This window comes from Sinohyriopsis cumingii, chromosome 8 (assembly GCF_028554795.1).
Source record: "Sinohyriopsis cumingii isolate HCF-2022 chromosome 8, ASM2855479v2, whole genome shotgun sequence".
Taxonomy (NCBI): domain Eukaryota; kingdom Metazoa; phylum Mollusca; class Bivalvia; order Unionida; family Unionidae; genus Sinohyriopsis; species Sinohyriopsis cumingii.
Window position 1 is genome coordinate 102809598 of NC_142968.1, and position 27367 is coordinate 102836964.

Sequence of the window (27367 nt, forward strand, 5' to 3'; positions counted from 1 at the left end):
TCTCCTAAATCAGAGTGAGGAAACAGAACGAATAACCGTTTATTCGTCAGACATTTTCAAGCAAAAAGTCAGGATCGAATTGACGACTTATTATTACCTGTGAAGAAGAAAACAACACAAATGGATACCTGGGAACTTTATTACCTTTTGAACCACAGTTCGTATACGGCTTCTTGGAATCCTGTCGTCTGTGCTAAAGATGAACTCCCTCATCGCAAACCTAAAGACCATCAAGCTTACGTGATCAACACGGACGACAGTCATCTCCCAGGAACCCACTGGGTAGCCGTCTACTTTCCTCAAGAAGGATGTGTGGAATATTTCGATTCGTACGGATTGCCCCCTTTGGAAGACGATATCATCGACTTTATGAGAAGAAATGCTCAAACCACCCGATTCAATAATGTGAAATTACAAGGCACAGATTCCTTGGTGTGTGGACAGTACTGTGTGTATTTTCTGCATCATCGCAGCCTGGGCTATTCCTTAGAACATTTAGTGACTCATTTCGATCCTCGTTCTTCTGCTAGAAACGATGTGAAAGTAGATCGATGGTTTTGTGACCATTATGCTTATCTTTTGTCTCAAGCTAGGAAACGTAGTGTCCATCAATGGCCTAATGATTTCCAACAGTGGAAATCACAATTTCATTCACAACGTTGTCAGCCCTGTTTAAAGTAGATTATCCATTGAGATAAAAATGTTTGTGATTTGAAAACATTGTTTGATGTTATAGTGTTGGATTATTGTTAAAAATGTTAGAGTTGTTGTTTAGTGTTAAGTGATTTTTGAATAAAAAATGTTGTGTTTTGAAAAAAAATGTCTTTGTCTTTTGTTTAGCTATAAGAATGTTGGATTGATGCTCTTTCATTTCTTACTATCCCTCTCATGACACTCACTAAACGTTGCGACTAGAAAACCGTGTGGGGATGTTTTCCTTCACGTCCGCGCTTTGACTTTAAAAACCGGTTTGTTCCCAGTCTAACCATCCATTGTCGACTCATCCTCTTAAGAAGATGTGCTCCAAACTAGCTAAACTCAACGAAGCCTACGTGAATTTGCATAGGGTAAGACACAGTCTGATACCGAAGCCAGAAGAAATAGAGAATGTGAGAATGTTAAAAATCACTGAAGACCTGATAGAAGAGCTCTTCAGAGAAGAAATGAACAGGGAAAAAGAAGAATGGACAGAGAAGTACAGACTTCAGAGACAGCAGCAACAGCAGCAGCAACAGCAGCAGCAGCAACCTGAAGCTGACAGAGGCTTTGTCGATTGTCGTATCGACACTAAAGAGTTCTTCTTCTCTTTCCGAAGAAGCAGACCTATCGCCAGAAAGTCTATCCTCAGAGGACATCGCATTCTTAGAAACTAAAAAGAATGCCATAGCAAACAAAAAAAAACAGCCCTTTTCAGGGCTACCCAATACTCTAGAAAAGAAATAACGATCCATTTGCCAATGTGTGTAGGTAGAGTAGTGTGAAAATAAACACTAACTCTTTTATAAAAAAATGTGAGGGTATGTGTTGGTGTGTTTGTGTTAGTAAGAGCTAACGTAAGTTGGTGAGGATAGTAGATTAAAATGATATCTTTTCTTAGTGTTTGAGGTGTATATTTGGGGTTAGATTGGATTGATTTGAGTATGTGGATAGTCTATTGAAGTGATTTATAAAAAATTTTAAAATAGTAATGGGTAGAATAAAAAGTGAGTGAGTGTTTCTTTTAGGTCCGCGCGTTGTTGTTTTTTTTTTGTGGTCATGATCTAGGTAAGATGAATTTTATGTTATTAGGGGATGTTTTCCATCACGTCCGCGCTTTCAGTATAAATTGAAGCTCGTTCGGCAGTCCAGCTACCCTTGTTGATTGATCAACACCAAAAAATGAACACGAGACTTGAGAAACTGTTGGAGCTTCATGTGCATCTGGAATATGCCAGGCGCATATTAAATGAACTGGCCGCGGAAGCCATTGTCGAGGAGGGAAGGATAAGAGAGGAGGAAAGAAGAAACAAAGAAGAGGAGGAGAGAAGATATAAAGAAGAAGAAGAAAGAAGATATAAAGAGGAAAGAAGAAACAAAGAAGAGGAGGAGGAAAAGGAGAGAAGAAATTTCAAAATCCCAGAGAGCGAAAATTGGGATTCTGAAGCGACATATCCTGCCTCTGCTCTCTCCCCCCAAAAGGTAAAAAGTAACTGGGGGATAAGATGTGTATGTGGCGCCAGGCCTGGAAGGTGCCACCATTAACCAGGTGTCCATGAAGTTCCAAACAAAACAGCCCTTTTCAGGGCTACCCAATACTCTAGAAAAGAAATAACGATCGATTTGCCAATGTGTGTAGGTAGAGTAGTGTGAATATAAACACTAACTCTTTATTAATAGTGGAAGTGTATGTGATTGTGTGTTTGTGTTTGTAAATGTTGAAGTAAGTTTGTGTGTTTGTGTTTGTAAATGTTGAAGTAAGTTTGTGTGTTTTTGTTTGTAAATGATGAAGTAAGTTTGTGTGAATAGTAGATTATGGGTTTATTTATTGATTCTTAGCGTATGTAGAGAGTATAGTTGAGGTTTATATTATATGAAATGAGAAAGTAAGGGGATGTTTTCCTTCACGTACGCGCGATGTTAGTCATGATCTAGGTAAGATCTATTTTACGTTTTAGGGGGATGTTTTCCTTCACGTACGCGCTTTCAGTATAAAACTAACAGTGTTGGTCATTGGAGCCCATTCTACGGAATAAGTAAACAAGAAGATGCCAGCAGCTTCAGCTTTATACAATGATCTTATGGGAAGTTGGTATTGGATGGTGGATGGATTGAGTGTAGTAGAAAGGGTTGAACAGGAATGGAGGTATGCAGTGACAAAAGACTTCGTCTCAAGACAAGTAACCAGCCTCCACTTATCCGTAAATACTGTAAAAGAAATGATAGAGGATGAGGAGAAGAGAATCAGAGGTTTAATTAACCCACCGTATGTCAAAGTGGGTAAGTTAAAAGAAGCGATAGATCATGTGACGAGTGCAAGGTGCTTTCTAGAAGACATTGTAGAATGGACAGATTGGTGTTTCGCGAAATGGGGGTTAGAAAAACTTAAGAAAGCTGAAGAACTAATGAGGAATGTGCTGACCGAAGAGGTCAAGAAGATCAAAGAAAAGTGGTCCAAGGAAAGAAAAGAAGAAGAAAATAGAAAAAAAAGGGATGAATTCGAAAAACTGAACACAAACTGGATGAAAATCCAAGAGAAGTTCCGGACCATGGGCCACCCGGACTGGTTGCCGGAAACAGAAAAGAAAAAGAAGAAAGGAATGATGGACAAAATAAGAGGATGGTGGAAGAAGTTAAGAAGTTAAAAGAAGAAGAAGAAGAAAAAACCCAAAGGCCCTTTTCAGGGCCAGCCATATATCTCGAAAAGAGATAGCCTTACCATTGCCTACCCCTTTTTTTATTTTATTTTTTTTTTAAAAAATAGAGAGCCTCCCTGTTTCAATTTTACATAGACCCGATACAGACCCAGGGTTTTTTTGTCCATGTTAAATTTACATAGACCCTATACAGACCCAGGTTAAGTCTGTAATGCTAATTCCCATAGACCCTATATCGACCCACGATTTTTCTCCATGTTAAATTTACATAGACCCTATATCGACCCAGGGGTGTTTTTAATGCTAATTCCCATAGACCCTATAGTGCCCCACTTCACTACTGACAATCCCTAGGAAGGAAAATCACCTTCAAACCCACTGTAACGGAAACAGGAAGCCTGAACTGTCCAGCAACAGAAGTCCCCACGGGTCCCTGAAGATTCCCATGTCGCTATAAATTTACCCGCTACCCGCCAACCACTCTGTCCAGCGAGGAAAGTCCTTACGGGACCCGGAACATTCCCCTGTCACTATAAATTTACCCGCCTCCGCCAACCACCCTGTCCTGTGATGAAAGTCCCTACGAGACCGGGATTTTTTTTTTTTTATAGGCAAAGAGAATAAATATCTTTTCGAGGCATATGTGTGGCCCTGAAAAGGGCCTTTAGTTTTATTCTTGTTCTTTTAACTTTTAATTTCTTCTTTTTCTCGCCATCAACTTCTTATTCTTTACCCTACTTTCTTGACAAACTCCAAATATGCTATCCATACAAACGTATCCACATCCGTATTTTTTCATTGTCCGTACATCGGCCCAATATACTATATATATATATATATATATATATATATATATATATATATATATATATATATATATATATATATATATATATATATATATATATATATATATATATATACGCAAGTAGGCAGACAACCAGTTTACGTTTCTAAATCACATATACTTTCAACGGGATAAATACATTTGAAAGACAATCAGGTTCACAATCATGAAAGGGGGAAAAAAGGTTTCTGCAACTGATCGTTCGATTCAAGCAAGGATTTTAGCCCTTGTAATCGACCGATTTATATCAAGCTGGTTTCAAAATTTGTCCTCTTGTAGTTTTCAAATACTTTTTTTTCTTCTTCTGGTCTCAAGGGCTTCCAAACTAAACAACGTATTTACTAGTGCATATTTATAGGTAGTATTCACACATAACGAAAACAAAGTAGGCACTCTATAAAAAGCAGGCAACTGTGGGATTTCTGTCTATTGCAAGAGCTTTCAGAATCAAAATAAGTGTACGCCTTTATGGTGTCCATGTAAGGCGAAGATAATAAGACGCCGATTCATTGTTTCCACGGCAATTTTCAGAACGATGTTCTTTGTTTCTTCGCTACAAGTCAATATGTTTATCTGCGTGTTTATCTATTTGTGACTGTTTTAACACGTTCAATGCATCACTTTGCATTTTTCGTCCTGTTATTTACATATTTTGTAAAAGAAATTTGCTTGCATCTTTTGTTTTTTTTTTCTATTCAGTTACTTTAGATTGTCGTATCAGTATGCTCATGTTTCAGAAGACAAATGTGTACACACATCCCCTTTGCCCATGTACATTCTTTTGCTTGTTTTAAGCCAACGCATAACATTAGTTGTCTGTTTGTTGTTGGTTTTTAAACTATACAGAACTTCCCGTCAGCAGAGAATTTGCGAGTATTACGACTCAAGTTAAAGGGTATTTTCAATTTGTTAACAAGGCTTTAAACTGCAATAATAAGAAAACAGGAAATTTTATTGAATATTCTAAAATTGTTAAGAAAAAACTTTTTCTCTTAAATTTGTTAATGCTTTCGAGTAATGTACGTTTTTCATGAACGAATCGCTGTTCTATAGCATTAATTGGAGAAATAGTTTTTCTTTTGCAGAGGACGATAGGTAGAACTGGTAGAGAACTACACGACGTATTTAGTCCCCATGGAAACTAAAGTGCTTTTCAGTAAAAGAGGGAAGAAAAATGGATACATACCGGATGATTTTGAAAAATCCGAGGACTGGGAAAATGAATATTCAGATGAAGAGGAGGTGTTTGTCGAGGACCAGCGTATTGAAAACGGGTCCGCTGAACCTCTCATGTATTCCAAACAAAGATCGAGGATTCGAGGGCGGGGATCAGACTCTAGCTGTAAACCCATTTGCAAAGCAGTTTTATGTTTCTTTTTTCTAGTTACATCTCTTGGATCTCTCATGGGATTAGTTGTCTACTATGTGAACAATCCACGTTACACAACACCCGGATCACAAATATTAACTCACTCTTTAAAGGAAGAGTATTTGGATATCATCGGATGCGATAGTATACAAGTAGAGGATGTATGGGTGAAAGGTTTTCCAAAACTACTCACGGAGGCTGCTTTCCGATTAGTAGATGTCAACAAAGATGGTGTGCTAGATGTAATATTAGGATTTGCTACTGGTAGGTTATGAAATTTACAAGTCTATTCTCTGCTCTTTGTACTTTTATAAACAACTCTAGGATTTAAAATAATCTTGAAAAACGAGAACGTAATGATTTCTAACCATTGTCATCATTATTGTTTACTTATTTTATGCACCTCTATCATTGTGCTTGTTAAAGTAATATAGTTTGTTTCGCACAGCTATGCTCAAGGTATTTTGAAAAATGCATTTTCAAGGAGTAATAATAACTTTTTGGGATTTATCATGGTCTCATTATTACATTTTTTAATATATTTTCTCCCTATTCCATAAGATATTACGCAAGGAGCTGTCAAAAAATTGAAATCTAAAACTAATCGGTTGTCAAACGATTCCTACTTTTGTCGATCAACTATTTTCTGCAAAAATGTAAAAAATGGAAACATTTCTTTGATATCACCTTACAATAAATAAATGTTAAGGTATTGATAAACGAATAAAAGTAAATAAAAAAAGACATTTAAAACACGTATTCAGACTTTTTGCATATGTACAGTAATTCCTTAGTAAATTGTTTCTGATTGTGTATAAGGATTCACATCGATTTGATTTACTCCAAAGCAGAAGCACAATCCGGGTGAATCAAAAATGCAAAATACGTGCTACTATCCATTGTTTCAATTTCACGCATATGTTTCTTAAACACTGAGTATTAAATAAAAATGTAGACTATATCCGAAGATACTTCGTCAAGCTGGCGAAGGGTTAAAAGCTCGTATTTATAATAAGGAACGTTGGCCCTGAAAATCGACAAAGTAGCAGTCCATAAGCTTATACCTTGTAAGCTACTGATCATCCCATTAAAATCACATATGTGGTGTTTGAAAAGTTACGAATTTGTTATATGGCGCGTCGATTTAAACAAAAATTGACATACATTTGCAGTGTAACATTTTGGAGCTTGTTGAATGACGTCACTGCGCACATGTACAACTTCCATCGTGATGGCAATGTATTTTCCGGTTTGGGGTACATGCCTGACCCACTTAATTCAAAATTTAGTTTCAAACAACGCACAGAACCTAAAATTTTCAAAAATATTTTTTACAAAAATGGTAAAATCGTTGTTCTTTCTAAACATTTTTGTGTAGAGCGTATTTGGCATAACAAGAGGATAAATGTAATTTAAATATTTCTCCGCGCCTTTACTCACATTAAAAAAATGCGCTAAAATGGTAATAATGTCAAAATTGGTGTTTTACTTGACATAAAAACCAATAATTACATACAACACGTATTCATTTTGACACAGAGTATATTAGAAAAAAAAAGAAGACCTCTTGATTTTCGGGTCTAATATTATTTTCAAAGCACAATAGTTATCCCCACCTTACTTGCGCATAGCTAAATTCTCACTGAATTTTCATATCACCGTCTAGAAATGTGGCTAAAATTCATATTAACATACAGCGCAACACCATTTATTCGATACATGCTGAAAAAACTGGTGTGTACATGTAATCCGCCTTGTTCGTCCTGAGTAATGGACGAGTTCATATTTGATACCGCGACGAATGAAAGGGAAGCAACCACATTGTGGCAAATATAGCCGAATGTGAAAGCTGGTTACTACTTAATAAATAAATCAACTCTTCCACAAGTCATGGCGGCATAACAAATGCTATGTAAACAGAGCACCCTGTTTTACTATGTCTTTAACAAGACGTGTTATTCTCTATATCGGTAAGGTGGGGATAACTATCGTGCTTTGAAATGTTTCGTGTGCGAAACGAATTGGTTACTTTTAGGTACATTTAATGACACCTGAAAATTCGCGGAGCTATGCAGATATCATAATTGTACATTAGAAGGAATAACGATAGTTCATATTTTATGTATCAAGACAATTATATCTTTAAAAATCAAGAAATAAAATGGCCAATATGAGATAACAAGAAAGCATTTCGAATGTCTACATTCTAGACATCTGGAAACGTTGACAATGATGAAAGTCCCTAACACACCCACAGACGGTGGTCCACACAGTTCCCCGATCACCATCGATTTATATACATTATTTATTTCATTCTACTATGTTTACAGTAATAGAGAAAAATGGGGTTCTGGTTCAACTATCCCACTGCGTGGTCTAGGTGAGTGAGAACCCTCACATAACTCTACTACTGTGTTATGAGGGTTCTGGCTCACCTGTGCTTGAAGGAGGTTCTGGCTCACTTTTCATCACCTGCGCTCGAAGGGGTGTTCTGGCTCAATGTATTAGAGATTTGCTTTGTACTATAACGAATATGTCTCTTCTATGTTATCCCTGGAGTGCAGAGAAGTTGGGTGTGAGTGAGAAGAGCTTTGATCCAGAGAGGGAATTAAGTGAGGAGTCTCAGGTATGGTTGATGATTTGTTGTGAAGAGAGTGAAGATGAGGCAGAAGAGGAGTGGGTGAAACGTGGTCGGTCATCAGCGTCCAGTTCAGCGCTACATTAAGGACTATTACATCAGGAATAAATTGAAGAGTTTTCATTTCAGAGCCCCAGCGAAATGAGTTTTATTACTGTTTGAATAAGGTGACTCAAGTGCAGCTGGTGTATCTTGAGAAATTTATAAAATTTGAGTATGTGTTTAAGCATATCTCTGAGAAGATGGTTCTTGACGAGCATGCACAGAATTGTAAGACTGCCTCTGGATAGAGCTTGATGGAGGAGTACGATAAGATTATTTCGGAGGTGTTATCGTAGTTAAGGAAGCGGTGGGAATTCACCAGTTGAATTGTTCAGGATAGCCAAACCATTTGATGAGTGATTTTTTCCCTTAGGTAGAGATGACTTTTTCAACTCTGAAGACGTCCTGGCTTGTTTTTTTGTGGTTGTAATTCCGGTTCGTAACAAGACCATTGGATGTATTCTCCCGAGGAATCGTGCAGGGTGTATATAATGGGAATGTTTTTTTGAACGGTATCGACGACGAAGACTTCTTCCTTCCAGTTTGGAGTGTATCCTTTTTCGAAGGCGGATTTTCGCCTGCTGATTCTGACGCGATCCCCTATTTTGAATTTGGATCTAAAAAGCAAGGCCTTGCGACCTGTTGTTTTTGGTTTTTGGAGAAGGCTTCTGCTGGAGTCATTCGAATGCTTCGATGCCAGATATGATTGTAGTGGTCAACGATGTCTGTGAGGAAATCTAAGTATAGGTTAGTATTATCGCTGGTGAATCTTTACCATATGTGATTTTTGAGAGTTCTGCTAAATCGTTCTACGACAGAGGCTTTGAGAAGATCATGAGTGCTGTACAAGGTGATCTGCCCAGAGTTTATGGTGCTTTCATGGTGCATCGCGATGGCATCGACACCTTTGTAGGGTTCCTGAACAGGCAGCGGATGATGGTGTTCATCTAGTTGTTGTTCCAAGGGATTCCATGGCCCTGTATATTTATGTCCTGGCAACGTCCATTCACCATGAGGTTTAGGAAGCTTTCCGATGAAGGAATGGACATACATAGCTCCTTCGACAATTTGTCGATGTACGCATCCATTACAATCTCCCTCACACAGATATCTTTCGACGCGAATGTCCTCGCATCTCGTATCAAGCTCGCAGTGTCTGCAATGACGCAGTTTGTATACAGAGTCATGACACTAAGCTTTACCGGTGACAACGTGTGCTTTTTTAGAACCGCACACATCACATCTCGATTTGATCATATGTCGATGATTTTTGGTGACCACCTCAACGGGGTCGACATTCTCAGTTTTGGCTTTACGCTTGAGATACTACGAGATCATGCTGGTGATAAGAGGAGTGGATATTACTTCGAAAGTTGTAAAACAACTTCAACTGGAGATTTTCCCTCCTGCTTTTTTGGATATAGTCTATACAGTACCGGTAATCCACAAGTGCTATCATCGACGTTTTTAAGTTGTAACGAGTTATACACCGCTTCTTTGTGCGTTGTGTGGATATATCGCATGACATCCTCGGGAGGAGGTAAGCTGAACGAATCGAAATACTCGACATCGTTGGAGTGAGGATCAATGACAATGTCTACCCAGTGTGTGCCCTGTCCATCATAATAATTTTGGATATTAACAACACAGCTCTCGTCAGGCCTGATCTGTTCTGGAAGTTGATCTTTGGAAAAGACCCCTCGAAAATTGGCAGACGCCAAAATATATTCGAGATCAAAGTTGCTCAAGACATTTTTTCTCATGCCATTGCCTCTTATGGTTCCTGGCAGCTTGAGTCCTTTACCGATGCCGAGTAATCTTGGCAGTAATGTTTCAGCGATGCCTGCTAATAGAGGACCGATAAATCCTCCTTGTTTGGACAGCTGCATTGCTGACAATTTCAGAACGATACCTTTCCGATCTGCCTTATGTTTAGCGACTGAAGTGGCTTGACGATGTATCAGCATGATCCAATTTGGTTCGATGGTTGCTGAGGCTTTCAGTCGTAGGGAGACGGGTCTTTTATGAGTGGCAGCCATAGCAATACTTTTTCCGCTATGACTTCGACTGGAACTTACGACATGATGCTATATGAGATACTTTTTTGTAACCCTTGGACAAGGTGACAATGGCTCGTTTTTGATGAGCTCATCTGTCTATCATCGGTTTTTGAGCAGCTCCGGTGATGGCTCCCGTGGATACAATCAGTCCTATGGGTGTCAGGACGTTAGCGAACAACTTGGGATCCATGGTTTTGATGAAGGGAACGATGGCAGTGGCAATGGAGCCTCTGTCAGGTCGTCTTTGTCGAGACGTCTTTTTTCTGGGCTGGTTCGGAAAACAGAGTTTCCAATCAAGGATATTCATTTTTTCCGTTGAGGACATCAAGCGTCATGAATTGGTCTGAGGTGATCAGCGCGTAGCATAGGTAATCATCCCCTGGAGCGACCTACCGTCGGACTTAGGTGTCTGCAGGGGAGTCTTTGTGACATTCGAAACGTTTGGAAACGTCAGTGTGGAAGATGGGATACAGATAAGCAAAATATCGCCATTGGAGATCTACGTGTCCGTATCTACGTCTTGGTACTTCTGCATGGTTTCCATCAGCATCATGTATGCGCAAGAATAATTTCGGGTGGCGACGGCGAAATTGCATTCGAGTTCTCGCTCTGGATGTTGTCTGGAATTAATGCCGACGCGAATGCCAGACAGTTTGAGATGCCTGAAGATGGGCTTGTTTTGAGTTTGTGGTTGAAGATGGTTTCGTTGGTTTTCCACATGCGAGGCGACGAAGACGTGACTAGGAAGTTCGTTTCCTGGATTGGTGGGGACTCTCCAAGTAGTCGTCTGAGCTGCAGTCAACTGTTGAACGTAAATGCGGTGTTACTCGAATATTGTTTTTTGGTGAATCGAGCTAACGTCGATTCCAACTCGAGCATGTGCATAGTGGAGGGCGTGATTTTGGGAATCCACAGCGACAAGCACGTAATGGTGAATTGCTCATCCGCTTTCGATGCTGCTCAGTGCCTGTATTGAGCGGATGAGTCTCTTTCCATTATCAGCCTGTGTTTGACATCTCGGAAGGTGGTACGGACATCTTGACATACACCAAAGATGCTGCTGAGAGAAAGCAACATGCAGATCTCGTGGCCACTATCAGTCAGAGATCGTTTTGTGGCGAATCCCACGTTATAGTCTGTAGTACACAGCTGTGTTAAGAGGGAGAGTATGGCGTTTGTTACTATGGTTGATCCTGCTGACTCGGCGGACATATTGTCTAAAGTGTACCTATCTGCTGCTTCTGTATCCGTCGGTGCAGCGACATTGGCTGAAACTGCACATGTACGAATGTCGTTGCCAACTGTCCCTTCTGCGGTGGTATCTCTGAACCACCAAATGTTCGTCGTGCACGATCGTATGTAAACATCGCTGTATATGATCAAGTTCAGGATGGTGCTGGCCTGAGGTAAGTATTTATTTCTCATACGGTTTGATTGTTCAGCTGGTATTAAGTCGATTTGAATAACGACCATCCGTTATTTTGGAGCGTGATCTGCGCATTGGCGAGATGGTCTCCGCCCTCAGCAACTTGTACTTTTCCATGGACATGCAGAAAGGCCTCATGGGAAAGCAGGTACGCATTTTCGACGCGCGTCTCAATGTTTCAGTGGGTACATGCATTAAGATTAGTGATTCTGGTGTCCTGATACTCTACATACCCGTACTCACTCATGCAGTCATCCACAAGAGTATTTTCGTTGAAGCGGATATAATCGGTAGTATATCTCGAATACATGAGGATATGGTATAATAGTGTGATAAAATTTACCATAATCGTTTTAAGCGATACCTGACATGATGGTGCACACGAAGGAGGCTGGTGTGCACAGTGTGCCTTCTATCCAGGTCCTGTAAAATTATTTCGGATCGCTCGCTGTGGATCCTGGCTGTATTTGAAGAGCCTGTTTTGCCTGCCTGGATACTGGTATCTCTGCAACTGGAGACGACGAAGCGGGCACGATTTTCTGCCTATTTGTTTCTACCGCCGTAGAGGATGCTCCGGAGGCTTTGGCGGCAATGTCTGTAAGAGCTGCTCGTACGGAAGAAAAAAGGGTGGATAAAAATCCACCTGCGATTTTACGTCGATGTACGCATGAAGGTCTCGTCGTATCTTTATTTAATCTGCTAACATTTTTTAGGCGTTCTTGCGAAGTACAGATAAAAGGTGATTCTTTCGTTATTGTTATCGATGGCATTTCCAGAGTGATCGACCAGCGCCATCGTAATTTCCGAGATCGCGTACGTGTTCAGGATGGGATAGTAAATTAAAGGATTCGCACGAATTTGCATGAGTGAGCCTGGAGGCTCGTTAATCGAGGTGGAATAAATCACTTTGGAGGATGAGCCTACGGAAGACAATATCCCTTGCGATCGATCAGTTGATGAGGTGGCTGTTGACATCGGTGATATTGAAGGCAGATCTCCTTCGTACACGCCATTTTGAGTTAAAGACATTCCCGCACTAAACCCAGAGAGAGATCCGATGAAGTTAGCGCTGTCAAATCTTACTACGTAATTTTCCGAGAGGGTGATGAGAGTAGGCAGCGTAGAGTAATTGAGTTCTATTTTGATACTGGCAGAGACTTCTCCATTGGTGGTGATTAGTCTGGAGATTTCAGTGCCGATGTCGGTGATGTTGTATCCTCCTGGAGAGATCGTGATCGTTTTTTTGTTGAATCGCGACGACGCACGAAAACAGATTGTTGTTGACGGTGACTTTAAAGAAATTGTTCCAGATTTCAGCGGAGATGAGGAAGATTTCGTACGGCGATTGTTAATCCAGCTCCAGGGACGGATTATACCTCACCGTGGATGTGACAGACTTGGAGGTGAACAGTAGCTTGGTGTCACTGAGAGCCATAGGTCTAAATCAAGTCCTCGTACAAAATGTGATAATGATCGGAGGTGACGAGGTTTTGACCCAGAAGATGATTGAGGATCTCGACCATTTCTTTATCGAGGTCCACGCCGACATTGCCTCTTGTTTAGATTCGATCAGCAACTTAAGTCGAGAGACGATTTCGGCGGGGTGTGAAAGTAGTGGATACTGCCTCCCTTGTCCTTCTTTTGGCTGTTCTTTCTCTCTACGTAGTTTGCGTCTCCGCATCACCTGTTTAAAGGTCAAAGCGTCTGCTTTTGTCCGCCAATTGAATCTTTCTGAGATCAATTAAGTTTAACTATTCCTCTCCTTTTTTTTTCTTCTTCAGTAAGCTTTTCTTAATGGAGCTTTTGTAACCTTTTTAGGAAGGCTCTATGTGATTACTTCCATCGGAGGCTCTTGTTCTTTGAATCGAGCGGTGTCTAATCCCGCTGAAGGCTCTGGTGGATCCACGTCCATGGGAAATATGAGTGTAGCTCCAGAGCAGTAGGCCGGTTTTCTGGTTTTCAACTGATTCTTCAGACCATTGTTAAATATTTTCGACTTTTCAAGGAGCGCTAGCATGCGCGCTTTTACATCTCGTTCTTCTGGTTTTCAATCCACGGTCCATACCTCTGGTTGACTTTGCTCACTAAGTCACGTGCAACGCGTTCCTTGAAATAATTATCCTCAGCAGATGATCCTAAAGCTGTGTAGACACTGATGGCTTGAAGTTTATGATTCACAAAGTCGTGAAGCCATTCTTCGCAATTAGGAGCTGTCTAATAACCGATATCAACAGATAAATCAGCTGGGACACGAGCGGTCGTAATGTACTCAAGTTCCTTTTCCGGAAAATCCTTTTGAAACTTTTCTTTTTCCTCCTTAAACTTTGCTTTTTCTTCCTGAATTCGTTCTTCCTCTTTCTTGAGCGTTTCGAGAACGGCCTCGGTAATCATCTGTTCCTCTTTCATATTTTGCAGTCAGGCAGCTGATTCATCTTTTTCTCGTCTAATTGTTTTAAGTTCAGCCTTTCTAGCTTTTCCTTTTCGCTTGGTTACTGCACGTTTCATCATCTTCGATATGTCGACTTCTGGGTGGGTGGCGTGACCCCTCAAGCAGTCGCTGCTGGTGTTGTTGAGTCGATTTGAGCATATCCAGTAACTGATCTTGCTTGACATTGTAGGTGGTTTTGGCTTCGCCCATTTTAGTCAGGAGAGGCTTGAACAATTGTCTGGCTACATCGCGTTGAAAGGATTATTGACCCACTTTGTCTTCGAGTACGTGTTGACGTAAAGCCAGTTGTTGGATAAACTTATTGAGGACATCCTCGCACTGACGACGCGTAGCGAATTTTTCGAACAACATTGAAGAAACAGAGTTTCTTGAATACTAATCAGGCAGGTAAAATTCGTCAAAGCCTTTACAGGCTCCAGGTCCAGGTCTTACACAGGGTGAATCTCCTTTGGATCGACGATCGTAAAGACGTCATCAAAGGAATCTCCATGTGGTATTTGTCCTTATGAGGATTCTAGGTTGTAGATGACCACCCGATCGTAGTGTAGCATGTTATTGAGAAGCATGTGCATGACGAGAGGTTATTCCACGACCCGTCGGACGATCATGTAATGACAGTCTGGGTGTGCTTTCCTTATTTTCCTTTGCGTTGAAGTTAATGATGTTTATTTTGATATAACCATGTCGTACATAACTTTTGGTGAACTGATCGGATCGGAAAGCAATTTCTCATCGAGCCATCATGTTGCCTATCAGGAGGAACTGGACAAAAATGTCAACCGCACTGGAGATACCATGACGGGTCATTTCAACATCTCAACATAAGCGGTCACAGTCTGACCAACCTGGAAGACGTGAGTTATCCACCCCGGATTACAATGCCTCGCGATGGTCCCACATGAACAGGCTCGAGCAGACTAAAATATCGCTGATCAGTGAAACGATGACGGAAATCTCAACATATTTGGCATGAGCTTGTACGAACTTCCTACGGCAGCGACTCGAAATTCGCAGCCTGTGAGAGCCTTCATTGGCTGGAAAATACGATAAAACGGGAGGGACGATCAGTGGCAATATGGTGGTGACTGGTACGTTATCCGTCGCAGGTCAAGTGACTACCGATATGCTCCTGTCCTCACCCACGTCTGAAACTACGTCTCGGAATCCACGACGTGTGGGGGTTACAGCAGGATTAATGCGAGCAACCATGGTCTATCATCTTGGCACTTTCGATCGCTTTATCAGGGTCGATCGAGATGCGAGTGGCAATTACACGCTGTAGAATTTCGCATCAATAACTCCAATTACTATGATCTGATGGATATCAACGATAGTCAAATTGTTCTCTACCGAACAGCTACGATGCAAAACCCACCACCTGGCCCATCACCGATACGACTCAAGCGATTTCTTATGGCCAGCTCAGCTCGTTTGGAAGCACTAAATCATTCGCAACAGGCGGAACACTCAGAGGTACGCTCGCTGCGTCAGTGGGAGATAAACTGGTTATGACGGATTATCCACCCACAGCCAACGACGAAGTCGCCACATAAATGAATGTAGATACGCGTCGTGCCAAAATCAACGTGGGATACGTGCCCATTCTTTCTGGAAACATGGATAATGGATGTGGCATTGTCGTTTCAGCGTCATCTGAGTACTCAGCGTCCTTCAGGGCCTATATGTTATTTTCAACCCACTGGCATCAGTGACTGACATTGGAAACGAGTGGGCAACCAATTGAGTCACTTCTAATTTTCGGCTGCAAATACAATTGAATGAAGCCGTGGCGATATGGAAATTTAGGGTCAGAGGAAAAAATAGTGGCAGTGAAAAAATTCGTACATGAAGGCTTGGTGGTGTTAAACCCGATACTACCTCAGATGTTTTATAAAACCGGTACAGCTGCTATATGATCTGCCATGCTCGAATTTTTCATTGCAACCCCAAGGACATGCGCAAAATACTACAGGTTTAATTTTACAGCCCTCACAGCCGATCCTACCAATCCCGGCTTGAGTTATTTGCAGATTTTTACTCTTGATGATCTCATATTGAGCATGATAGGAATTGTACGCATCGCTATGGAGTTGTACCAGTTGGTGTTTGACGATACGTATAGACAGGAGGTGTCTTATGCTACCCAGGATCAGCATGTGCTTCAGCAGTTCACTGGAGTGCATGCGAGGTTAAACGAGGTGAGAAAGGCGGGTAAGGAGTCTCACGAACGATGTAACGATCACGACATGAATCGATTTCATTTGTCGGTGAGGCACATTCGGAAGTATCCCCTCGAGGAGGCCATTGATCGATACTGGATGGTCTCTAAATTTTGTAACGATCGAGAGTCAGCACGGTTAATCAAAATCATCGAGGGTCTCGTGCACAACATCATCCACGAATTGAATCCAGGCCTTGTGGGCGCCATCTTGAAAACAAGCTATGTCAAACGACGACGATCTGCTAAAAAGGAAGATGACGAGGCTCATAAAAAAGATCATGAGTGCATGAACAAAGTGGTCTCCAGAAAACACCATCTCGGATTTCATCCTCTCAAAGATGCTATCAGGAAAGATTTTCAAGCAGGTGGGCCTAGTATTCAAAGACTTGGATACGATTATGGAAGTGATGGTGCTCGACGATCGTCGTGACGCAAGCGATGAGGCACCCGTGTTTGAAAACAACAATGCAATGAAAGCACTTTTTAGATCATGTTTAGTGTGCATGGGAAGATCGATTGGGTTTACAGAGATAGAGATTTTATATTTTCAGCAAAGAACTTGAAACAGTCAATCTCAACGTAGAAAAAATCTCCCATGCGTATTATTTCCTCTACAAGTATGATCGAAACTACCTGTGGATGAGGTGTAACACGCCATAGAATCACAACAATATCTGGACCATGTGGAACTGGAAGCGAATCCTGATACGCTGTCTGATCTTGTGAGGTTAAATCAGTTGACCAAAGTCACAAAAGGCTTCAATTTATCTCCACTGTGGCTCGTTGGAGACAAGATGCCTGAGACCATGATGATAAAGTGAATGTGCACATCCAATTTTTGAAGGATTACTTACCACAACATGAACCGCTGCTGCATACCTTAGTCGACGCAGAATGATCCTCGACTTTAACCGCATCGATGAAAACTTACCGGTAGAACAGCGTCGTGAACTAGTATCGTATTACCGTTATTGCCATCGACGAGTGTACGTCTACAAACACGAGTCCGACGTTATAAACGTATCCTGAGAATCATTTCGATGATTCAGTTGATCGTGACAGCCACGGGATTAATTTCCACGGAAGTGATGGCTAATCAGATGATGTTGATTTTGTTCGGAGCTGGACTAGCCATGCAGACTCTGATGAAGCGTCTAGAGCCACGCTTGGAGATCAAACAAATATCACCAAGCAGGCTATGCTGATCTCTCAGAAAATGTTCAATAAAATCCGTTCGTATCTGAGCGTAGCTCCTTTTGACATTGCGTTACTGATCAACGAAATGAGAACCATGGACGATCTCATCGTGGACATGGTAGGCAATCAGTGTATGACACTCAGCCGGTTCGAAAAGATGTATGACCAGAAATATAGAGAGAATGTGTAGCGACGACGAGGTCTTTGTGACGGACGTGATCTTACCTCACTCCGAATCACTATATAAAGTCATTGAAATGGTCTTACGGAATCACGTGTCTCTGAACATCGAATTGATGCTGATCAAACACAGGGAACATCACGTGGACATGCCTGACTGACGGGATATCAACGATCAGACTTATCCAGGGATACTATCGTGAAGATCTACTACGACGATCATCTGATTAGGAAGCACTTCATGCGATGTGTGAGTGAAAAACGCTAAAACAAAGATTTTCAAATTATCGTAATATGGAACCATGGAGGACGTAGAAATGGCTGAGAGCGTATCAGACCACACGCGATATCTGATCTATGTCATCGTAGACAATCGGAAAGATGTCGAGGAGGCCATTGTCAATGCATTTAATCTCAACATTGATATCAGCTTGGTCATCACACTCACCTAAGTCATGGGCATAGGGCAATATGTCATCTTGCTCACGGCGGTGGAGCGGAAAAAATTATACGACAGTGGCACGCTCAGCATCATCTAACATAAAGAACTCCTGAATAAGCATTGCATCTCCTGTATGCACTGAGAAAAACTCTTCAAGTTGCTAAACAGATCCTCCGTATAAAAAGCAGTGAAAACATGGTTTTTGAAATATTCTTTTGCTATCCGTCAGGCTTTATATCCAAATTGCACAGTCGATTATCAAATGTATCTCCGTTGAGATGAAAGACGGAGCATCCGATGGGAACCACTCCCCGATGTGCTTCAAACATGAAACGATGACAGTACATTGTAGCCCTCACTCCATGGACAAACAAAGCAAACGATGCAATATCCGCTCGTGCTAAATCTCACCGCGTGTCTGATTTTCGTTCGTACGCTACGCACCTTTCCTTCCTCGTTAGCATCGTAACGATTAAATACAGGATGCACTTTCCATTGTGTCATGCTTAATCTTAGCCAGAAACTAGTTGAATAGCTCTGAATGGTGTTTGGATTTCTGGGTAGTTCTGGCTTTTTCACAGTAATATTTAATCGCCCAGATGTTTCGTACTCTACAGTGCTAACACACTTGAGTTGGCCTCGAACACCTTCCTGACAGCCCAAGCAAGGTTTCATCCCTGGACTTCCATGCTTAATCAGAGCATAATGCTGAGCTCTGTAGTCTCGTACAGGACTTGATATACTTCTCCGTACTACTCTGAGGCAACCACACACTTTTGTGTTCCACGCAGAGGTATGGTGCTAAACAATAGATATTACATTTTTTTATACAAGTAAAGAAATTACAAAAAAACAAGAAGCTAAAGAAATGAAATACAGGACTATATTCTATAGAATTTCTATCATCGCAAGGATAGACTAAACTCTTGCTTTGGAATATGTTCCATGAAATTAGTTCATCCTTCGTCATGTTAACTCTCGTCAACTCAAGAGCATAGGTCAGTCAATGTCAGGTACTCCGGTACCGTATCCCAGAATCAGTGCAGTTCTGTATGAGCTCATCGAACGAGTCCGAAAAATATTAAAGACTATGCTCAGAGATGTACGTCTTAAGCTCGTCAGCGAATACAAGGTGGTCGCTGCAAGAGAGATCCTCACCACGTAGCAGTATCTGAAGCAACTGCAAGACAAATACAAAGCACTCACGGGAAAAAAAACGCTCCACAGGACTTCAGCATGATATCCTCGGTCGATTCCGTCCAGATGATGAGACAAAACACTACCCAAAATTGATCCACAGGCTCCTCAACGACAATGCAATACGATTACGCGTCTTTCGCCGGTTAGATGTACTGAAAAAGCGTACGGAGGAGCTGACAAAAGATTCATCTACGATTATTCCCATATTTTTCAGCGCGAAGTCGACCCATGACTCCTGCAGCGCATTATACAACCTACTGGTACCCGTAGAGCCATCAAACTGGATATCGCTCTCAACGTTCATCTGGTCAAGGAACACAAAAGTATCAATTTGTGGATCAGAACCTAATCTCTGATCGTGTATCGCAATGATGATTTCAGTCACATCGCTGACATCGCCTGGTCGTTTATCCAACGTCGCATCGAAGATTATCAAAGTCAGGATCAGCTTGTATCTTTGCCGGAGTCAATTTTTCTCGTTTCATATTTCCAAATTCACAGTTTTGCGTAAGCAAGAACGTACCACTTATCAAGCAAATCCTAGCTACCAAAGCCGGCATCAGTGTTATAAATAACGATAACTACTGCATCGTGTGGGATGTCCTCTCTGCACTAAATCCCACTGAGGACAATGCCGATCGAGTCTCCAAGTGTACGTCTGAAAACTACCGGCATGACCATTCCCTCAGCAGTCAAAGACGTTTCTAAATTAGAAACACTCAACGAGTGACTTTTCATCAACGTGTTCGGACTCGATGATAAGAAAGAGGGCAATAATTTGTTCGTGGTCTATCCACTGCTGATCTCCAAAACAGCGTCACAACGCAGCATTATTTTCACTGCATTACCAAAACCATTTAGTGTATATCAAGGACTTCAGCCAATTATGTCAGTTCTGTCGATCTCAGTATACACAACATAGGAATCGTGGGTATTTGTGCTATCGATGCTTACAATGCTTTCCTCAATCTCAGCGACTACAGGATTACGTCTCGTCGGGCTCCTGCCAAGAATTACAAACCGTACAGATGTCACGCGAGGAAACACCTCTATAAAAAAAATACGCTCACACGTTTTACATCGTCTTTGACTCAAGAGCGATCATGGAAAAGGTACAACGTTTTTCATCGTCTTTGACTCAGGAGCGATCATGGAAAAGGTACAAAGACCTTCTCCTGATCCCATCCATTGTTTTGCTCAAGTAGAACATAAGCAGATCCCAATTTTTTATCGGTTATAAAACCTCCTGATCTGTCGATGAACGTTTGTCTTTGTCGTATCAATAACAACAAGGAGAGCACTGCGTCGTCTGGTTCTTTGAACACCTCTTCACGGAATGGAAACCCATCTGCGAACGCCGAAAAAATCCAACACCCCTCACTTAAGTCAAGCAGCATAAAGCAGTACAGCAATGCCACATCTGGGAAGAATACTTTCAATCTATGATAAAGAAGTCAGAGATCACTGTCATGCCACTGGTCACTATCGAGGAGCTGCTCACGTGGATTGTAATCTACGCTTCAAAGATCCAGTCTTCCTTCCAGTCATCGCTTATAATCTACGAGGATACAATGGACACTTCATCATCGCAGAAGCCAGCGATTAATCAAGACCCTTCTCGCACAAATAGGAACAAACATCAATGTATCCCAAATAATTTTGAAAAACACATGTTTTCGATTGGTCCCTTTCGATTCATTGATTCCTTCCGGTTTATGGAGTCGTTGCTAGAATAACTCGCTCACACCTGTCCTAAGTTCATGCATCTCATACAAGAATTTAGAGATCGCGCTCCTCTCCTGCATCGAAAAGGAGTTTATCCCTACGAATACATCGATGCGCGGTCCAGATTCGATGAAACCTCATTACCTGCTCTGGAGACCTTCTCACTTAAAGCTTTCCAATATCACGGAGGAAGAGTATCAGTACACGAATAAGATATTGGAACGAGCTTGGATATCACACTCTCGGAGATAATCAATACCTGTACCTGATGACAGACGTGCTTTTACTCATGGATGTCTTAAAAAATGTCAGACACGATTGATCAGCTCGATCGACTCTGGTATTTCACCTCGCCGTGTCTCTCCTGGGATGCCCTTCTGCTGACGAGTCAAGTTCAACTTGAACTCTTCCAAGATCTAAACATCTTCATGATCACTAAGAGCTTGATTCGAGGATACATCTGCACCAACAGCCAAAAACACGCCGTCGCCATTAACAAATACATGTCCAACTACTATCACACTAAACCATCCACATACATCCTCTACCTCGACACCAATAATATCTACAATTAGGTCATGTCGCAATCCCTTCCTGTAGCTGATTTTCACTGGATCACCGGAGAACAATTCCTCCATGATAAATGTCACGTTGTATGAGAAAATTTGGCAACTATTCCTGCCTCACGTTTACAAATGTCTTCTGATAGAATTCGTAATTCAAAGTACTTGGGTTATATCAATACGTATTATATAATACTACGACTTTAGACCGATTCTGAAACAAAGAAACTACCGTAGCCATTTCGTTACGGTCAAATTCGCGATTGCTTCAAAGAGAACCTTGCCACGGTGGTGAGCAACTCTGTTTGTTGTGCAATCAGCAGTGATGTCATCGGTCGGCTTAGGCTTCGAGACCGGACACCCGACATTACAACACATCAGTGATTCTACCCCAGACAGTTTTCAAAGAAACCAATGGTAACCAATCAGCACTAAGATAGTAAAATTTTGTGCTCGTTTCTCATGCAGCCAGACATTATTCTGCTACATTCATTGTGAAAGAATCAGTGCATGTCTGGACATTGTCGAGAGCAGATCATAGGGAAGTTGGAGACACTAGAATGCGCTCCGAGGGCCGAAGTTGTGCGCTCGTTTAAAGGGCGGGAAGGGAGTTATATGAACTTCGGATGAGACTTGGAACAAAGGCTTCTGAGGAAGATTTCCGGATGGGATAGGACGCCATCCGAAGATCAGAGAGAAGAAGACGAGGAGAGCAAATGGAATAAGGCAGTTGTGCGAAGGCGCAGGGCCGGGAGACAGAACAAGTGTACCAGAAGTACCGACAAGGACGGTCGGGAGACAGAAACAAGGGTACCGACAAGGAGGCCGGGAGAACGGAAACAAAGGTACTGAAAGTACCAACAAAGGAATACAAGCGGAAGTTAAAGATGAGTAACATAGTAGGGACACGGGAAGGAAACTCTCATCTTTAATTTCGCGTGATGAAATAAATGGAAATCTGGATAGGTCTTGTATTGATTGTAAGCAATTGCATTGAAAAAATGTCCTGTAATTGTTGTATACCGAGATAGAGTTTATTAAATTGTTATACCTTTCACCTTATTATTTTTATATTTTATACACCTAGACCGTCGAGTTTGTTGACTGGTGGCTCGGAGCTATTTAACCGTTTTAATTGTCCGTTCTTCTCCGGGGTTATTAATATTTCCGTTGGGGGGGGGGGCACGTGACCAAAGACAACCAGGATATCGGAATGACTCGTGGGGATATTTCGCCGAACTCGATTTGGAATAACCACCCCATCTCCACGACTCTAATAACGAGTATCCATTGAAAAATTCCTCATCACACCCTCGATGCTTTCTCCCCAACAACTCCAACAAAAAAACACAATTCACAATCGGAGATGCCAATATCATAAAGCTCGCACCAAATCTCCATCACAAAACATACTACAAGATACATTATGACATCGTGGACTACTCAAACAAGCTCTTAAACACGGACTCGTTCTTAAACAAGTTCCTCGAGCTCTAAAGTTTAAACAATCACCATGGATGAAATCCTGCGTGGACTTCAATACCCAACAACGAGCTAAAAAGCCACAGCGGACTTCGGTAAAAATTTCTTCAAACTCATGAACAACAGCGTCTTCGGAAAAACCATGGAAAACATCAGACGCAGAAAGAAAATCTAAATCGTCAATAACCCACGAAGAGGAGATAACCTCATAGCCAACGATGTCTTTCTTAGCATAAAAATCTTTAACGAAGAACTCGCCGCCATCGAATCCACAAAAAACACATCTCATGCTCGATAAACCCATCTACATCGGTCTAGCCGTCATCGATCTCTCCAAAATGCTCATGCTAGAGTTTCATCATGAATTTATCAAAGGACGCTACGGAGATAAAGCCATGCTACTCATGACGATACCGACTCGCTCGTCTATAAAATTCACAGAGATGATGTCTACACAGATCTCTATCAGCATCGAGATCTCTTTGATCTTAGCGATTATCCAGAAAAAAGCCCATTTACTGTAAAGACAATAAAAAGAAACTTGGAAAGTTCAAAGATGAAACTTGTGGCATACCCATCACAGAATTCATAGGACTTCGATCCAAAATGTACTGGATCACGCCCGATGATGATACTATCAAGAAAAAAAGCCAAAGGAGTTAAAAACAAACAAACAAAAAGAAAACAGTCATCGGTCCCATTTCCATTATCGATAAGTATAGAAAGTCATTATAGGGACATCTACAATACTACTACGTGAGAACTTTCCGATCACAACGACATCAACTCTCCACCCTATCGATCAACAAAAATGGACTATGCTCCTTTGACGATAAACGATACTCCACAGATGATATTTACACACTCGCCCACTGACATTATCGCACGCAGTGAAATAAGTGAGCCAGAACACCCCTTCGAGTACAGGTGAGTAGTGATGAAAAGTGAGCCAGAACTCCATTCGAGCACAGGTGAGCCAGAACCCTTATAACACAGTAGTAGAGTTCTGTGAGGGTTCTCACCCACCTAGACCACGCAGTGGGACTGGTGAGCCAGAGTCCCATTTTTCTACTAATGTTTATTTTAAAGGTTTAACTTTCTTCTGATATCAGAAAGATTGGAAAGGTAAAAACAATGTGGACCAAATTTAAGTAACGTACCAAATAACACCGCAGAAAAAAAAAACCCGTAAAAATCCTTATACGTAGGTGCTGACGGCTACAAGATTCCCAACATTGTCTGTGATATATACTTCAATGGGACCTATCCGTGTTTTGGGGGACTGATGGCATTAGAGGGTCTTACAGGGAGAGAATTATGGCGACACTACGGTCCACACGAATTGTTCGGGATCAACTGCAACGCTGACCTAGATAAAGATGGAATCCCTGATTGCTTGTGCGGAGGCAGGTCTGGGGTATGCATTTTTCTAATTTTCACTTTCTTTTTATTCTCTTCTTTGCTGAATATCATAATACAATCTGAAAGGTTCCTCTTGAAAGAAACACGTGTACTATGCAAACAGCTGTTATATTTTCGTCTGCTTTCTTTATTTTCGTGGTATGCTGACTATTACCATGCAAAAGTCAATCATGAATTTTCGATGGAAGTCGTGCCTCAAGGTTTAATCAAATAGGCTTAATCTTTTCTATTTTGATTATACTTTTGTGATCAAATGTGCAGTTTACAGTCCTATTCACGAGAATCTTTTAAAAACGTTAACGCATACATATATATAATGAATAGAGTTCCCTGTATTTCAGTTATCGACGAGAAAATACGTCTTTACATTTATATTCCTTTTTGCATCTTTTTTCTTTTCCTCTTTGTGTCTCTTCTTTTTATTACTTGCTGTTTTTTTCTTCTCAGTGGGGCTGTGTTCTAGACAGCCTATGCAATTTACAGTCATTTTTCCCTACACGCTTGAAGTCATTTACCCCACATTCCAAAATGCAGAATGCTGCTGCCAACAGATGGCTGATTATAGTTTGTTTGATTGGGGGTTTTTCTTGTTTTTTGGGGCTTTTTGGCAGCCGTGCTTACCATCTCCACTTCTTTGAAGATACAGCACTCACTTACTATATAATAATCTTCTTTATGATATGGTTCCTGTTATAAGGTATTATCATGGACCCCATTTCAATTAGTCTTAGTGAAATTATATTTATTAATCAGTTCATTTAAAAATCGTTCTCATTATAAAGCGGTGTGCTCTTGGTTCCCATCTAAAGCGTTCTCATTATAAGGTGGGTAGCTCTATAGCTCACGTGGAAAGCGTTATAACGAGTGAGTAGTGTTCAGTCTTTCATTAGTCTTTCCAACATCAACTTATTCACCTTCGCTTTTTTACAGTCGCATATCAGAATCTTATTGTGATCCATATCTCTTGTGTATGTTTTTTTTAATTACACATTCTTTCGTTCAAAATGCACTGCCCTGGTTTCCTCTGAAAGTCTCAGACATTCTTATCATAGATATTCCAAGCGATCAGCGGCAAGACTGGTTCTCTTCTATGGAATTTTGATAGTCAGGAAGCTAAGAATGACATAATGAACCTGTACACAGCCCACATAATACCAGATCTGGACGGTGACGATACAGTGGATGTCCTAGCGATACACGGTGGGGATCCACTTGCTGAACCAGGTACGTAAGACAAAATTTTCAAGCACTCGCAAGGGAAGATGACTTGCAGAGAATATATATATATATATATATATATATATATATATATATATATATATATATATATATATATATATATATATATATATATATATATATATATATATATAACGTTGTGAAAGCATCATTTTGTCATTGGAAGCATAACTTCTATTTACAGGACAAACTATACTCGAAATATTGCATCTTCTTGTGTTGTGTAATATTTTATCTTGAATGCAGATCTCGTAATATATATCAGAGGAAAAAACCCATAGAACTATATGCAAAGTTTGTAAATTGTACAACAAACTTATTGAAATAAAAACCACGTAGCTCAATACACTTGTTTTACATTGCAGTTGCGAGAAAATTACTTCAGATGTGTTAAAAATGTTGCCATTTTCAGCGAAAAAGTGTCGACTTTAAAGATTCCCCTGAAAAAAACAAAGGAATAGTTTACTAGTGCGAGACTTTTAAGCATTTTGACGAAGACCCATTTGAGAAGAGAAAATAACCATTTAAGCAACATGTTTTCGCACAAGAGACGTAGTCCGGTTAAGCGAGCTTTTGTTTTATTTTTTTTCTTGGGTAAGTAATGTGACACCTTTGCAATAAAAGATATTTCACCAAATTGTCCACGTATAGTGTGCAATACAGCATTCATGTTTGTACGTCCGCATTTGTTTCATGGAAAAAAATGACAAAACTTGAAGACAAAATGACACTCTTTGATATTTTTCGTTTTTAGTGATAGACCGAGATTTTCTGTCTTGAAAATAGTATTATTTTGTGCCGTTACTGTCGATTTCTAAGACAGTGCATGATGCACATAAATCAATTGCGGAAGAAAATTGTCAGCTTCTTTGATTACGGGTATTTTCAAAGATTTATATGTATCTATGAAACAAAGTCTGATCGTATTCACTTTCAGACAGCCATCGTTCCAGTCTAGCTTTGAATTTTCGACAGATCACCTTTTTTAGTCTGCTAATAAGCCGCCTTTCGAGTTTTCAGACATGTCAGAATTTTGCTCATGGCCTCATACCACCGGACACTTCAGCCATGTCTTGAGTATGCTGTGCGGAAACTTCGATCCAGCAGATTCGGTTTTTATATTTCAAAACTTAAACCGAAAACAAATTTCTTCTCCTAATCATATTCCAGAATTAACGGAAGACTCACTCAGAGCTTCTCTTTTCACCTTGAAACCCGAAACATTTGTTTTACAGATCCAAGTTAAGCAAACTCTCAATTATTTATTGATTTCACTCTGAATTTTCTTAATCTATGTTTATTTTTTTAAGAAATCGAAATATTTTATTTTTTTGAAAATATCCACGAAGTATTATTTCGAAACCAGGCCCATAAAAACAGTTGTAGAAGAACGATATATTGCCTGAGGGGCGTGATTTAGGTTCATTTGGGACATCCTCTGCCTTTTCTTTTCTATCTCAAGCTAGAAAAAGTCTTGGATGCAAATAATGGTCATTTTGAAATACTCTCAAG

The 27367-nt window shown here is 40.8% G+C and overlaps 1 protein-coding gene across 3 annotated transcripts in view; it reads left to right on the forward strand.

The window, feature by feature from the left end:
- Positions 1 to 27367, forward strand: part of LOC149794266 (uncharacterized) — a 90406-nt gene that overhangs the window by 39068 nt on the left and 23971 nt on the right. For 2 of the 3 annotated variants that reach the window (XM_089968406.1, XM_089968405.1), the window contains exons 2-4: positions 5286 to 5833; positions 24403 to 24611; positions 25669 to 25840. In XM_089968406.1, the coding sequence (XP_089824532.1) occupies positions 5335 to 5833; positions 24403 to 24611; positions 25669 to 25840 (880 nt within the window). In that variant the 5' untranslated portion in view covers positions 5286 to 5334. Of the gene's footprint in view, positions 1 to 5035; positions 5096 to 5285; positions 5834 to 24402; positions 24612 to 25668; positions 25841 to 27367 lie in introns of those variants that run through there. The other variant, XM_089968408.1, reaches the window with a different exon arrangement.